Source organism: Fukomys damarensis, unplaced genomic scaffold, assembly GCF_012274545.1.
Source record: "Fukomys damarensis isolate Sample0158 unplaced genomic scaffold, DMR_v1.0_HiC HiC_scaffold_19, whole genome shotgun sequence".
Classification (NCBI taxonomy): domain Eukaryota; kingdom Metazoa; phylum Chordata; class Mammalia; order Rodentia; family Bathyergidae; genus Fukomys; species Fukomys damarensis.
The window spans coordinates 841,467-857,867 of NW_022900931.1; the positions used below are offsets into that span (position 1 = coordinate 841,467).

At 49.7% G+C, this 16,401-nt stretch overlaps 1 protein-coding gene across 10 annotated transcripts in view; it reads left to right on the top strand.

Annotated features, from left to right (window-relative positions):
* The window catches only part of Brd1 (bromodomain containing 1), a 50,655-nt gene that overhangs the window by 9,452 nt on the left and 24,802 nt on the right, over positions 1–16,401 (top strand). For 9 of the 10 annotated variants that reach the window (XM_019208983.2, XM_010634295.3, XM_033766163.1 and 6 more), the window contains exons 1-2: positions 7–209; positions 3,042–4,422. In XM_019208983.2, coding sequence (XP_019064528.1) covers positions 3,056–4,422 — 1,367 coding nt within the window. In that variant the 5' untranslated portion in view covers positions 7–209; positions 3,042–3,055. Of the gene's footprint in view, positions 1–6; positions 210–3,041; positions 4,423–16,401 lie in introns of those variants that run through there. The other variant, XM_033766164.1, reaches the window with a different exon arrangement.

Here is a 16,401-nt window from a genome sequence, read left to right on the forward strand (position 1 = left end):
ACGTCGGGCCGGGCGGATAGGGAGGCGGAGGAGGCGGAAGCTGTGGAGGACGAGAAGGCTGAATAGGCTGAGGCCGGAGTCGTCCGTCGGGCGGATCGGGAGGCGGAGACCGGGGACGAGGAGGCCAGGAAACGTCGGGCCGGGCGGATCGGGAGGCCGGGATCGTTCTACGGAGGAGGCCGGGAGACGTCGGCCAAGCGCATTGGGAGGTGGGAAGGCCGGGGTCGGGCCGGATCGGGCGGTGGGGAGGCCAGGGTGGAGAAGACTGAGGACGTTGGACCAGGCTGGATCGGGAGGCCTGGATCAGGCGGGCGGAGTGGAGTTGGGGAGGCCGAGGAGGCCTGGATCGGGCCGGGTGGATCGCAAGGTGGAGAGGCTGGGAGGCTACGGGGTCTGCGGCACAGGTCCACTTCCCTCTCAGGGCCGCACTCGCATGGGTCGCATTATGTAACAGATAGGCTCATCTGTTTTGCCAGGACAGGAAACTCCCTCCGTAGGGATGAGCTGGGTTTCTCCGGAGCAGCCAGAGGGCCCATCCAGTCCAGTCCACCCTGGCCAGCCTGCAGGATGTGTGCAGGAAACGCCTTGAACTAATCGCAGGCTCTCCTGGTCCTTGCTTCACTGAGGCATGTTCACAGAAAGAGTTCTGGCAAGTTATACACACAGAGAAACCGCCCCTTTGATGGAGGAAGTTCCCATCACCTCCGAAAGCTTCCCAGTGTCTGGGTGTGTTTCCAGTGAATGACTTTAGGCAGTACGCAGTTGGTGGAATTTGGGTGTTACTTATGCTGCCCCGCACTGCCTGAGCACATGTATTCACTCTCTGGACTGTCACCTTGCTGCCCAGTGAGGTGTCTCCTGTGCCTGTGCCCTTTGTAGTATAGGGGCGGAGGCTGGGAGAGTTTAAATGACTTGTTCTTAGTCTGGCAGGAAACAAACCAGCTGATCATGAGTGTGGAGTGTCCTCCCCTTTTTTTTTGCCCACAAAGCTTTTCAGGATGTTTTTCAGGCATACTTACTAGCTTGCTGATCCCTCCCTGAGGAAATGCTGTCCCTGTACTGGAGCACTGAGTGTTCAGGGCTGGAGGGCCAAGCACAGCCCATAGGATAAGGACGTCTGTCACTCTTTGCTGGATGGGGTTGCTAAATGCCCCCTTTCCCGAGGTTATTACATTTTCAAGTTAGAGAGCCAGTGTAGGGATTAAGTTTCAGGTTAGATTCTTACAGAAAATGGTAAAGAGCTTCAGTGCTTACTGGCAGGCTATAGATGTTGCAGGGCTGGTTAGAGTTAGAGCTACTTGGGACTTGTCTACAAATGAGGAAATGACAGATTTGTGTTTAATCTCATGAGCAACCAGATCCAACTGTTCTTCTGTCTCACCTCATTGGTGACATGGAGCTGTCCCTGTGGGCATCGGGGTCCCCTTTGGAGGCTGTAGTGCTGTTACCTTGGGGGCTGCTGCTAGAGGTGCAGGGCTGCTGGGGTGGCTTTGCTGATAGCCCTGGGAATTGTGGGTTGAGTGGGCACCTGCAGGCTCCTCGCATGCAGGTGAGTTGGGATTTGGCTGACCACTATTTCCCATGGTCCTCTATAAAAATTATTGTCTGATTTGGGCAGAAAGTTTATGAAAAAGGTGATGCAGGATTTGCTGGGATGAAGTGATTCCTGCTGTGAGGCTGTGAATTACAGCTCTCTGGTAACCCAGTGCTGGGCTTTCCTGACATGGGCTTCAACTTTGAATACTTGTGAGTTAGTTAAAAGTCATTTAGTTTGTCAGTAAACATTTTGTTTGATAGACACTTTGTCGGTAAAATGTGGTTGTTTGGAAGGAGGAATCTGAGCAGTCCTTGTTGTTGTTGCCCAAGGTGCCTGCCTGGCTTGGTGGGTGGTACTCATGGTTGGCATGTCTTCCCCTGAGGTGCCCAGACAGCAGGCCATATCAGGGAGCACCAGAAATAGAGGCAGGAGTTGACAGCTGAGTTTTCTGCTTCTTGGGTAGAGATATGAATTGTCCATTCAGTGTGTTTTGCCTACTTCTGGAGATAGGAAATGCTCACAAATCTCTGGGGCCAGGTTTTTGGGCACCTGAGCCAAGAGCAGCTCTGTAGGCGGTGCCAGTTCACCCAACTGCAGAGCAGTAGCTGAGCATCTTCTAGTGTGGTGGGAAGAGAGCAGAGCTCGATTTACTTGAACAAGGGGAGGATGTGACCCAGAAGAGTCCAGCCAGAGCTTTGGGGAAGGTACACTGTTATGGCCCCAGGTGGGGGTTCTGTGGTGGTGTCTCCCCAGGCTCTGCAGAGGCTGGGCTGGTCCTCCAGGGTAAAGATGTCTCCACAGACTTCTACTGGGCTCCCCTCACACGTTCCTGCGTGGCTGTGGGGAGGTGTGGAGGATGTGTTTGTAGAGAGGAGGACCAGACTGGAGTGTGTGGCTTACTGTCTTACGTAGCAGGGTCACAGAAGCTTCTGGCCTCCAACAGGGATGTTGTGAGTACTGGGGTACACTTGGGCTGACAGGAGCGCTCCCCTGGGCAGCAGTGGGAGGGGGAATGGGTATTCTTTAGGACCAGGTAGCTACAGAGTACGCCTGCTTTGTAGTCACAGCCTCTGCCTGGTGGAGTCCACTCCTTTGTTGGACTATTGGGGGAGGGGTGCCAGAGAAATAGCCCTATGCTTGTAGGCTGGAGTCCCTTTTAGGGAGGGCCTGGCACTGTCCCTTTGGTGAACTGTTGACTTGGCCTGAAAAGGTGACTGGTGTGTGGTGAGAATCAGCACCAGGGTTCTTATCAGGAGCTCCCTAGGCTACTGCTCTGTGTGCTCTTGTATGCTCCTTGCGTGCTGCCCTTCCTTCTTCTTGCTGGTCCTGAAATACGGTCCTGAGTCCTAGGGAGGAGGACTGTGGGAACGTCAGGGATGTATCAGCTGTGAGTTTTCTACTTTGGGCATTGAGTTGATTAGTTAGCATTACCCTGGGGTGCTTTCAGGGTGTGCTTAGGTCTTTTGCCAACTTGACTGTAACTTCTCCTTTGACTTTATTTTAGGCAATAATTGCCAAATGAGGAGGAAAGGACGATGCCATCGAGGCTCTGCAGCAAGGCACGCTTCCTCCCCATGCAGTGTTAAACACTCCCCTACACGAGAGACCCTGACATACGCGCAAGCTCAAAGGATGGTTGAGATAGAGATTGAAGGGCGCTTGCATCGGATCAGTATTTTTGATCCCCTCGAGATCATATTAGAAGATGACCTCACTGCTCAGGAAATGAGTGAATGCAATAGCAATAAAGAAAACAGTGAGAGGCCACCTGTTTGCTTAAGAACTAAGCGCCACAAAAACAACAGAGTGAAAAAGAAAAGTGAGGCTCTGCCCAGTACCCACGGCACACCTGCCTCAGCCAGCACCCTTCCTGAGCCCAAGGTGCGGATCGTGGAGTACAGCCCACCATCAGCACCCAGGAGGCCCCCTGTGTACTACAAGTTCATCGAGAAGTCAGCAGAGGAGCTGGACAATGAGGTGGAGTATGACATGGATGAGGAGGACTATGCCTGGCTGGAGATCATCAACGAGAAACGGAAGGGCGACTGTGTCTCTGCAGTGTCACAGAACATGTTTGAGTTCCTGATGGACCGATTCGAGAAGGAGTCATACTGTGAGAACCAGAAGCAGGGTGAGCAGCAGTCCCTGATCGATGAGGACGCTGTGTGCTGCATCTGCATGGACGGTGAGTGTCAGAACAGCAATGTGATCCTCTTCTGTGACATGTGCAACCTGGCTGTGCACCAGGAGTGCTATGGGGTGCCCTACATCCCCGAGGGCCAGTGGCTTTGCCGCCACTGCCTACAGTCCCGGGCCCGTCCCGCTGACTGTGTGCTGTGCCCCAACAAAGGTGGTGCCTTCAAAAAGACAGACGATGACCGCTGGGGCCACGTGGTGTGTGCCCTGTGGATTCCAGAGGTTGGCTTTGCCAACACCGTGTTCATTGAGCCCATTGATGGCGTGAGGAACATCCCTCCGGCCCGGTGGAAACTGACATGCTACCTCTGTAAGCAGAAGGGCGTGGGCGCCTGCATCCAGTGCCACAAAGCAAACTGCTACACGGCCTTCCACGTGACATGTGCCCAGAAGGCAGGCCTGTACATGAAGATGGAGCCTGTGAAGGAACTGACAGGAGGCAGCACCACCTTCTCTGTCAGAAAGACCGCGTACTGTGACGTACACACGCCTCCGGGCTGCACACGAAGGCCTCTGAACATTTATGGGGATGTTGAAATGAGAAATGGTGTCTGTAGAAAAGAGAGCTCAGTCAAATCGGTCAGGTCTACGTCCAAGGTCCGGAAGAAAGCGAAGAAGACTAAGAAAACACTGGCTGAGCCCTGTGCGGTCCTGCCCACCGTCTGTGCTCCCTATATCCCCCCTCACAGGTAAGCAAACACACTTGAGTACTGGGTAACAGTGGGCCTGGAGTGAGGGGCACGCGAGCCTGTATGGATACCTGCCAGATGGTCCTGCACTTTCTAGAAGTCCCCTCAAATGTGGTTTACTCATTTACCATTTTTTGAGGGGATGTGGATGTTGTAAAACATTTTAGCTGACAAACTTGGGACGATTTTTGTTTTCTATAGTTTCCCATGCCTGGACACTTCCCTGTCCACGGTGAGCTGGACATTGTTGTTGTAACGTGGTCATGCTGGTGTTGACTTTGCCCAGATCTCTGGGCCTCTAAGAGCACCCAAGTTTTGTTGCCATCTTTAGCATAAGAAAATACATCCTTGTAACATTTTGGGACCTTGTGGGACTTAAGAAAAATAGTCGGTTGGGAAGTTGAAGTAGTCTAGTCGGTGCCCCCTAAAATAGAGGTTAGAATGGGCCCTGTGGTCCAGAGTGGCAGCCATTGGGAAGGAGATGGGGGTCTGCCTTCTCATTTTGCTGTAGCTTTATCATTTTGTGATGATTTGTTGAGTGGCTCAGACACTCTCTTCCATGGAAGGCTTTCTGATGTGGAACCAGTGTGCCTCTTTCCTGGAGCCAGGTAGTCAGGCCCCACCCTGCTTTCTGTGTTGGTGGCTGTTTCAGATCTGTCTGTTTCCATCTGTCTCTATCCCCTAATTTATGTCTTCTTGCCCTTTTCCTTTTAATACTGACTTGCTCTTTTTGTTCTTTCATCTTTAAAAATGATCTCTGCCTTGTTAAGAATATGAGGTGAGTGACTAGATGATCTATCACGCCAGAGACTGAGCTCTGACTCCCTTTCCAGGTGAAATGCACTCCTTTTTATCTACTTGGGCACCTTCTTGAGCCGCCAGGTGCCACTTTCTGTGGGTGTGGGCTTTCAGTCTGGCCAGGTGTGGAAAGCCCTGAGAAGGAAGGACAGATGGGGACAGTTGGCCTGACATCTTGTGCCTTGTTAGTCAGGTGGGCCACATATTAGTAAAATTGCACTGCTCTGCAAAGTAACGGACAACAGCCTTTCAGAACTACAGTGTGGAACTTGGAAATTGTTTTTAGCATATCAAAAGGCCAGTAAACCTGTTGGGCCTTAGTATTATTTTCCCTGGTGGCTGTGGTTTGAAGGCACTCACATGTGCATCACTGCCGTCACACAGTGGAGTTGGGTGTCCTGGGTCTCAGTTTCCAGGAATCTCTGAAGTAGCTGGGATGGGAGTGGGCTGAGGTCTGCCTCCGAAAGACAGATTTCAGCCCAAGAGCAAGCACTAACTTTATCAGCAAGCACTAACTTTACTAGAAATGTAAAAGTTTGTGTGTTATTTTGCTTTTTCTCCCAAATGCAATTGTTTCTTTTCTTAGAGCTACACGTATGCATTATATAATTAGTAAATTCAGATGACGTGAGTAGAAATGTGTTCATAATTCCCCTTTTCAGAGAAGGCCCCTGTCAAAACTGAGTTCAAGAGCTTTTAGGAGGCCTAAACGTTTTGGCTTTACCCAGGTGGAAATAAATAAAAAGGCATCTAACAAAACATCAAGGCAGAAATGTGAAAGGTCCTTGGTGTTCAGGTGGTGGGACTGTGGGCCCTCCGAGGGAGCCAGACTCGGCCTGGGAGAACACGGGCACTTGGGCTGGCTAAGAAGTCAGTGCTTGAGATGGACCTCGGTTTTTCCTAGCAGGTTATGTAGCTCAGCAATGAACATGGAGTGTTATGCAGCCCCTCTTTTCTTCCTTTACCTGATTTAGGAGCAGACATTTCAGCTTTGAGTAGTATTTGTGCTATAGGGCTTGCAGTCTGGAGATCCTGATGGTTGAGGCCACCTTGCCACCTGCTGGATCATACATGGTGTCGGATCTGCCTCACAGGTGCGAGGGGTAGGTCCTGAGGGCAGTGCTGGCTGGAGCAGATCTAGCAGCCCCGTTCTCTGTCCTGAGGTGCTGGTGCCACTTGAGAGCGAAGCTGTGTGCAGTTGCTTCGGCTGTTCATGTCCCATGGCAGGACCTGCTTAGAGCATCTGTTGTGGCATCCCAGGCCAGCTCACGAGCTGAGAGAGGGCCATGAGCTCTTGTGAGAAGTTGTTCAGGAGATCTGTGAAAAAGAGGATCCCCTTTAAGTTTTTAATATTTTCTGTCCTCCCTCCATCCTCTTTATTTGTACTGAAGATTGAACCTAGGGCATTTGCACTGACCTACATTCTTAGCTCTTAACTTTCTGTTTTGAGATAGGTTCTCATAAGGTGTCCAAGTAGTACTCTGCCTGGCCATCTTCCTACATCAGCTCCCACAGTGCTGGGATTACAGGCACGCCCTGATACTTAGAATTTCTAACCCACAGAAATTGCTATTCTCTGGGTCATAGACTAGAAATCAAATACGAATATTCCTGGCTTTTCCTGCCTCTTTAGGAACTTCTTTGGTGTCACTGGCGCTGTTTTCATCATTGGCTTCTTGGAGCTCTGTCAGCACCTAGACCAGCCCCAGCCGAGCCTCTTGCCCATTGCTGGAGTGGTGAATGCTGTGTTCCATCCGCGGCCAACACTGGGTTTCTTGGTTCTTCTCTCTGTGCAGGTCCTAGTCTTTAGGCCTGCTGAGCTGCTGCCTTTCCATTATCTCAGAACAGTTCCGTTACCTCAGAGTCATGCTCTTTCGTTTCTCTGTCATCACCCTATTTCTATCCCTTTTTTTTTTTTTTGATTTTTTTTGAGACAAAGTCTTGCTATGTAGTTCAGGTGGGCCTTGAGCTTACTGTGTAGCCCAAGCTGGCCTTGACTCGTGGCAGTCCTCCTGCCTCAGCCACCCAAGTGCTGGGATTACAGGCTTCTTCCTCCTATTTCTCAAAAGTGTTGTCCACCACAAACAAAAAGTTATGCACAGTTTAGGGATAGGATGCATTTTGAGAATGAATTGATAGGCGATTCCGTCCTTTGTGTCCGTCATTTGGTATTTATATAAACCTTGATAATTTAGGTCAGTAACTTGGTGAACATCAGGTATGTAATGGGTGGTCAAGAAACATGGTGAATTTTTAAATTTAAAAAGACGCACAGCCATTAACCCTCCTCAAGACTCTCCCCTTGCTTTGAGCACATGTACTCAGCGTTCCTGATGCTTTGTGAAGCAGCGCTAGAGTCCTCTTTGCTGAGTGTCTCTATGATGTATGACCAGAAGTGCAGGGAATGCTGTTGCTGAATGACAGGTTCATAAAAACATGACAGTATGTCCTTATCTACCTCATTTACCAAATCTGGTACCATGTGACTTCTGGTTCTTCCCCAACATCAAAATGTCCAGGCAGGGTGAACATTTTGAATCAGCTCAGGACATCTAGGCAGCCATAACAGTTCAACTAAAGACACTCATGAGAAGGAGGACTTCCAGAACTTCTTCAGAAGGTGGCAAGAATGATGGGATAAGTATTTTTGTTTTGTCTTTGTTTGTTTGTTTTTGGTACCGGGGATCGAACTTGGGACCTTGTGCTTGTGAAGCAGGTGGTGGAACCACTGAGCTAAATCCCCAGCTCAGGATAAGTATGTTTGAAGTATGAGGGAAGTATTTTGAGGAAGATTAATAGCAATGTGTCTTACTGAAATAAAAACAAACACTTTATTTGTTGATCACACTGCATGCAACTGCTGTTGGCATAACGCAACATACTGTTTTACTGTAAATTTTAAAAAAATAAGTAGAAGTTCACCTTAAAACAACAATAAAAATTATAGCTATTAAGTAACATGGGTGTGGTGGTCCACATGTGTAATCCTGGCTCAGGCTGAGGCAGGATTGTGAGTCAGCCTGAGCTTCATGTGAGACCCTATGTCAAAAAACCAAAAAACCAAAAAAAAAAAAAAAAAAAAAAAAAAAAAAAAAAAAAAAAAAAAAAAAAAAAAAAAAAAAAAAAAAAAAAAAAAAAAAAAAAAAAAAAAAAAAAAAAAGTATAATACAGGAACCACTAAGTAACATAGTCATTTTTCATCGCTATCTGGTACTCTGTACTGTGTATAACTGTGCTGTACATTTTATATGCCTGGCAGTGCAGTAGGTTTGTTACACACAGTGACGTTGGGCTTTGGTCTGTATGGATGTTCAGCTCTATTACACGCTTACAGAATCACCTTGCTATGTGGTCTGTGTTGACTGAAGTGTGCACTGCATAACTGCTTTTGAAATTGGAAAGTATAAGAAGGAAAGCTTAACAAAAGCGAAACTACTTTATTTTGCTCTTTTTGTTTCTATCATAGCAGTTCTTCCCTCACTGATGTGAGTCTCTCTGCATCTCATGCTGTTCGAGGGGGTAGGGGATCTGGAAGAGGAAGGACAGGTTCCATGTGGTCCTGAAGCATCCGTCTCCTAGCTTCCTGTTTTGGTTACACTGGGGAGTGCTCCTTTCATCCTCTGAAGAGTGGCCGCAAGGGAAGTGAAGTGGCTGGCATCTGCTTGAATCTGGACTTGGGTGGGCCCAGGTCCCCCTGGCCTCTTGGGTCCTGTCTGTGTGGTACCCAGTGCAGTGCCCAAGTCATTTGCACGTGGCTGCACTCTTCCTTGTGGGCTGTGCAGGGCAGTGAGGGCAGCCCAGGAAGTGCATGCTGGCTCCACCCTTGCCCAGGGGAGCCCTGCTCTGCGCTCACTCGAAGCAGCGTGGGTCTGTGGGTGGGGACAGCCCTGAAAGGTGTCAGGATCCCAGGGCTGCAGATGAGGCTGTGCCCTGAGTGTAACAGTGGGGTTGTGTCTACAGTAGTGCTGGCCAGGGTGGAGGCTGTTAGACAACAGACTGGGTGGGAGAAATGCAGGTTGCGCAGTGCCATCTTGTGGGAACAGGGCTAGTGCTGCCAGCCTTTCCCGCTGTATATCTCTGTCTCCCGGGACCTGCCCTCCCCTGGTGGTACCTGAAATAGCTCCCAGGAGCCCTTTTGTGCCCTGAGAAATGCAGCATCTGCTGGGTGAGTTGGTTGCTTCCCCTGGCTTTAGTGCCGATTGTGGGTGGGGTAGATGACAGTTACCTGGGGGGCCCCTGCTGGAAGACAGTGTCCTGTCATGTTAGTTCTGTGACTCTGAGGAGTTGTGTGTGTTGGTTGAACTGGAGTTTGTGCACAGGCCACCCTGCTGCCTGCTCTGCTCCTGTCGCCTTGGGCAACCGCCGTAGGGACCTGGTCTCATCCCAACACAGCTCTGGTGGGGCATTTGCCAGTATGGTTGTCTTTCTCTTTCTCTTCCCTTTTCTCTAGTTACTTTTGACAGAGGGAGGCTTGAAATTATTTGAATTTTTCTTTACTCCTGGGAGCTGGTCACTGGCACTGCGTGCAGCCTTGCCACCATACCCATCTAGCTGTACAATTGGGAGGCGAAAATTCTACCACTGAACCACCGGTGCCATACTCTTTCTAGCCGTACTCTTAGTGCGACCATTGGTCCTGGTTCTCCAGCTTTGGGGGTTTGTGTCCCTGTGCCCCACCCATCCTTGGGCTGAGGGGCACCTCCACAGACACAGATGAAGAAAAATTAAGGAGACCCAAGCGGTGTGCACAGTTAGTTACTTCTTCTGTTATCATTTATGTGGCCCCGTGTGCTCCCAGGAGAGCCTTGAAGTGCATGGGGTAGGAGTAGATGGCAGGGACGCTCCTCCTCCAACCTCCCTGGATTGGGTGTTTACAGAGCTGTGTGTGGTCTCCTTGACACTGCTTTTGAAGACTGCCTCCTCCATTCTAGAGTGCTTCTTCTGGCTGCTGAGGTATGGCTTCAGCACTGCGGGCCTTGTGTGCCTCCTATCTGCAGTTGTCCACCTGGGATGATGGTGCTTCTGGGGTCTCCAGCATGAAGTATCTGATTGGAGGACTGCGGAGACCTCAGAACAGGGAGGTCCAGACAGAGAGGGTCATTGACGACTCCTGCTCGGTCAGTGTATTTGTGTGTGTTGGCCACCAGCCCTCCCTGCAGTCCTGGGCCAGGGTCCTTCACTTGCTGTCCTCATCTTGGGCTATGTGTCTGTCCTCAGTGGGCCAGGATGAGCTGAGTACAGAGTTTTCCACACAGCGGGATGGACATGGACAGCATTGAGAAGGAAGATGGTTTCTCAGATGCCGCTGTCCGTAGATGGCTTCTGGGGGCGGTCTGTTTCCTGTCTGTGCCCTGTGGGGGTGTCAGTGATGCTTTTTAATGGATTTTTTTCTAATTTTGTATGATTTTTACCTGAGAACTTTTAAAACAAGGAAAAAATCAGGGACCGAGGTACTTTGAATTATCCAGTATGGCACATTTGTTATCAGCTGAGCACCCAGAATCATTCGGGGACCCCGCAGTAGTGCTGGTGCACAACATGCTACCCCATGGAGTGCTCTATCTTTAATCTTCCTGTGGCCCTGCTGCCGTCGAGTGACCCCAGCTGCTGACCTCCTCTGCCAGTGCTGCTCACTGCCGTCTTAGAGGCCCTGGTTGGCCTGAGGAGGGCGGCTGCACCTGCTGATGGGTGGTGGCTGCAAGACAAGTCTCTTGGAACTGCCAGGGTGAGTGGGACTTGGGAGTGTATGTGTAGCATGAACCCATTTGGCATCCCTGGCATTGGATGATGGGGTTTGCCTGCATGTCCTCTTATATCTGCTGCTTCTATTAGTAGGGGTGTTTTATCAGTTTTTCTAGGTTTTTGTCTTTGGAGACAAGGTCTTGATGTGATCTGGCCTTGAACATGATACCCTCCTGCCTCAGCCTCCCAAGTGCTGGGATTATAGGTGTGCATCACCACTCCAGATTTATCAGTTCCTTTTTGTGAGTAAATGAGAGGTGTTCTTTTTTTGTACTGAGGATTGAACTCAGGACCTCACACTTGCCAGGTGGGCACTGAGCTGCCGAACTAAATCCCCGGCCCTTATCAGTTCCTTTTTAAACGGCATCACTGACACGCACTTCAGCCATTATAGAGTTGCCACTCATTTGCGATGTGCAGTCTAAGAAGAAGCCCTGTGCCCCTCCCACCCTCCTGGCCTCTGGCAGCCACAGGTATGCTGTCCGTCTGTGGGTTCCCTGTCCTGGGCAGTTTTGTGCGGATGGAATCCAACATAGTATGACCTTTTGTGACTGCTGCTTTCTCTGGGTGTAATTTTTTTCAAGATCTATTTGTGTCGCTCCATGGCTGAATGTTCCACTCTTTTTTGTGGCTAAATAGTATTCCATCACACGGACAGGACAGTGTTTTAGATACGGGTAGTCTCTGCGATTTGACTGTTAGTGGTAGTGTGGTGCTGGACTATCATGGACCTGTGTTTATGTGGGTGTGTCTTCATTTGCATGTGCTTCTGCAGTGGGCTTGCTGGGCTGTACTGTGTAATAACTTGAGGACCTGGCAGACTGTTCTGTAGCAGCCCTGTGTGGGTGGCATTCTTGTCTGCTGTCTTTGGCCCACAGCCATCTGATGGTGCACAGCTTGCTATGGTGTTGACCTGCTGTGCTCTAATGGTGAAGACACTGAGCGTCTTGTGCTGGTTGCTCACAGTGGTTTTCCTTAGGTAAATGTTTGTTGGTATGATTTCTTATTGTTGAGCCAGGACAGTTCTTTATTCTGGATACTGGACTTCTGTCAGACACATGGTTTACAAGTGTTTCCCCCTTCTGTGGGCTGCCGTCACGCCTGGTGTCCTTAAGAGGCAGGACTGTTTTTCCTTTTGGGGGCACCTTGGTTATATTTCCTTCTTTGGCTGCTCATGCTTGTGGCGTCATGTCCAGTGGGTGTTTGTAAACCTAGCGCTGTTGGGCAGGAGCCTGACTGCCCACCTGGGCCTTTGTTGCTGGGTTTGGCTCCCTCCACCTGTGCTCTTCCTCATCTTCTAGTCTGGCTTGCTAAAGGTTCCAGTGCTTAGTTGTCTTGCGTTTTAATGACTTGAACATTTGGGCACAGGTGGTGGTGTGGCCTGGGGCAGGGCTCCGTTTCACAACTGCCTGGGGATGCTCCTGGGGCTCTGCGCCCCTGTACTGGGTGTCATCAGGCTTGAGTCGCCAGCCTCGTGGGGCTGACAGGAGTTGGCAAGGTCTCGCCTGGTGTGTCCTGACCAGCAAGATGCTGCACCGCTTTTCCTGTGTGACTGGCTGTTGGAGTTGCCACTCACCTGCCTTTCTGCTTTTGTGCAGTTCTTGTCTGTGTTCTTGGCTGTTGGATGCAGGCCTGTGCCTGCCTGGTTGAGCAGGGTGGCTGAAGGATGCAGCAGCGGTTGGAACTCTGTAGACTGCCTTGGGACATGGACCCCAGGTTAACTCTCTCCTCCTTGCAGAATTGTCTAAAGGCTTCTTTCAGGTTCAGTCTGATTATTTGGAGAGTATTACTAGTTTTCTGGTTTGTAATTGTCATGTCTGGATTGAATAAACCCTCATTTGTCTGGCGTCCCGGCTTTAGTGTGGCCTTCACCTGTTCTCTGGTGTCCCTGCTGCCCTCTGTACCCTGGCCTGTCCCTGCCATATGATCCCTGCCTTGCTCCCCTGTGTCCCTGTTCCATCCCGGCCAGCTCATAGTTGTGCCTCGCAGTCACTGTTGAATAAGCATGGTTGACACACAGGCCTTCAGTCACAGGGCTTAGGGTTTATGTTTGCAGTGTGAATGCCCTTTGTCCTGTGCCCTTTGTCCCTGGGGATGTGTGACTTGGCTTGTGCACCCTGTGGTCTGTGTGGGCAGGTCTGTCACTTGAAGGTCTGCTGCTGTGTTCTGCAGGTTCATGGGTGGCCTTGGTCTGGGTTCTTTCCTGTGATTTGGAGTCATCCTCTCCTCCTTCCTGAGGAGCCTTCTTTGGAGGCTGAAAGTTTGGAGATGATTTATAGAAGTTGTCTCCACCTCCACGTGCTTTTCTTTTTCAGTGAGGACTAAGTGTCAGCCTGCAACCTGTTGCCTTCTCAGAGAAGCTTGCAGTGCACCAGTGGGTGTTGCTCTTGGAGAGGACTAGGTGTTGTTCCAGTCTGTCCGACATCCATTGTTGAGACCCTGTGTCACTGGGGCGCACCCTCCTTGGTTTGAGTGGGGTGTGGCTTCTGCCCCATGTGGACTTTGTGTGTCCTCTTGTTCCGAGGCTGTGCTTCCCAGTGAGTGAGTGGATGTGGTCCCTGCCACTTGATTTTGTGCAGTGGCCCTACTGAGGAGCTGGCTTTTTCCCGTCTGTGTTGGGCTGGGGATGCTGATCTGTCTGCTTCTTCTGAAGAATCTTTTTCTTTGTTTTTGGATGTGGGAATGAACTTTTAAACTTGATTCAGTTTATAAAATAATTAGTTTATGGAGGTACTTAGTTTTCTTTTACGTTTGCAGGTTTATTTGAGTAAGTTACATTTTTCTGCAGATCTGTTTCACATTTAAGATTTTGAATTTTTTAGTGAAAAGGTGATCATACCAGTTATTTTAAATGTCGCTTCTGTTTTGTTTTATTCTTCCCATTCTGTATATTGTTTTGATCTTTCTTCCTTGACTGTGCTTTCTAAAGTTTATGTCTTTGTTCCTTTGGTGCTGGGGATAGAATCCAGACCTTGTACCTGCTAGGTAAGTGCTCACCCCTGAGCCTCACCCCAGCCGGTGTGGACCTCTCAGTATGCTGTCGCAGGCCCAAGTGTCCCCCTCAGTACTTGCAGTAGCTGCTCTTGTGTCAGTACCTTCCTACTGACTTGAACCTCCAGTGGTATAGGCTGCCAGGTGGGTTATTCCTGCATGACCGCCCTATCATGAACACGTCAGTGTCCCATGTCACCTCATGTCCAGGGATGGTCCCCTTTGTGATGGTGACATCCAGCAAGTGCCTGAGGGTTGCACTGTGGAGACTCCTCTCGTTTTCTGGGACTCATTCCTCTGTTCCTTCTGACTTGTCTCTAAGCCATGAAAGTAGGCATCATGGTTGTTGTGAGCAGGCACTCTTCAGGCTGCTTTCTGGTGTCTCAGAAAGGCCTGTCCAGCCTGGCCCGTTGTCGGGTTGATGTCTTGCTGAGCTCTGTCACTTGCAGTCTTTTCCTCATAACACCGTGTCCGTGTTGAGGTGCGGGGGGGCTCTGTTCCTTTTTCTTCAGCTCTGTCTCATCCTGGGTTCATCAGACTCCTGCTTATATGAGCCCTAAAAATATGTCTTTTTTTTCCCCCTGTGCTGGGCAAGTGTTCCGTCACTGAGCTGCCTCCCCAGCTGGACTCTAGCATTCTTCACCTAAGGTCTTGGAGATGACATGTACATCACTGGGGGAGGTGATGTAGTGGATTTAGGTGGACTGGCTCTTGGTCCAGCACTGCCACCTAAGGCTTGGGCGTCCACCACCTGGGCTGTCCTGTCGACTGCTGTCCTAGTGTGAGTCTCCACGGAGGCATGCTGGGAGTTTAGTTGAAGTACTGTAATTTCTTCCATACATACTTGAACAAATGGGCCACTTGTGAATTATTAGCTGTTAAGTGATGTTTGGTGGGGCTGCATCTCTGAATGGGATGGGATTACAAGGAGACAAGTTAGCCTTTCCATGGACAAAGGTTTCTCACTGTTACAGGGAGAGAGATTCACCCTCCATTTTCATGTTGATTTGTTTCACGGACTTGAATGCTGGAACCTTGGTGACATCTAGAAGTAGACTATATAAAAGTAGATTATTTTGCTATAGCATTGTGCTCAAAAAAAAATTTTTTTTTTAATCTCCTTCAAAGTAATACTGGAAATCACAAACTGAAGTTCCTCAGCTGACCTTCGCTTAAGTCCTTGAATTTTTCTGGAAGCCAGAAGTAGGCAGCTTATTCCAAACCTCCTGTGGCTTGGAATAACTTGGTTTTGTGTCTGTTGTGGACAGACCTCTGGAGACAACATTGCCAAAACCTTCTGTACTCTTCCCCGGGAGGTACTGGTTTTGTTTGTGTTCAGAAAGGCTTGGAGAAATCTTAAATATTCTCTTAAAAAAAAACAAAACAAAACTTATTTTTATTAGTACATTTGCAGTTTCTAGTCATTCATTGTGTGATTGAGTATACTCTTGACAATGCTGTGTTTAAGTATTTTTAAAATAGAACATAGAATCACATTCATAAAATAGCTTGTGGGTTACTAAATGACCGTGAACCCCCTTGTAACTGCAATCCATGTCAGAAGACAGCTCCTCCCGCTGCTAGGACCAGGTGCCATCCTGACCTGTGTGAGCCTTATTTTACCCTTTTCCCTAAATACTTCAGCTCTCTGTGCCTTTGATACTATACCTGTATTAGTCAGTTTTCAGCTCTTATAACAAAATAGCTGAGGATGGGGCCCTTATAAAGAAAAGAGGTTTGTTTAGCTCATGTTGAGTTGGGGCAGCCCTATTGATTTGTGTTCCGGCAAGTGTCACATGGCATGGATATACATGGGAAGGAGGTCACAAGCCAGGCAGGAAGGCAGGAGAGGCTGTTCCTTCAGCCTGCATTGTGCACTACCTCTTAAGTCCTGACATTCTTAATACTGCCATGCTAGGGACCACACTTTCTGCACATGGAGCCTTGGGGCACTCTGCAGCCAGACCGCAGCACTGTGTGTCCTCTGATCTCTGTCCTAAGGGTCCTGCTTGGGCTCCTCTCTTTGCAGTGTGGTAGAAGTGGTTTCTTCAGATTTGAGTGCAGTTGCCCCTGGTTGGGTTGTGCTCACTACATGTCTGTGCTGTGGGATAGCGTGCTCTGCCCTGTACTTCCTGGGCGGTGGTTGTTGGGCCTGGGACTCTGGGTGCATGTTGAGGGCTGGATGTGTTGGTCAGTGGTTGGGCTGCTTCTAGGAGGGGCGTGGTGAGGTGCCTGCCTTCTGACTTCCTCTTGGGGCACGCTGCTCCTTGTCAGGCGGAACCAGCGCCTGACATGTGTGAATGGATACCTAAGGGCACACTTCAAGTGTGTTCTTAGCAGAGCCTTGTGACTCACAATCTGTGGCTGTTAATATTTCTAGAAATCTTGATGCTGGAGGAGGTGCTGGCTTGTTTTATGAGGGAGGTCAGAATCTCCCCCCCCCCCCCC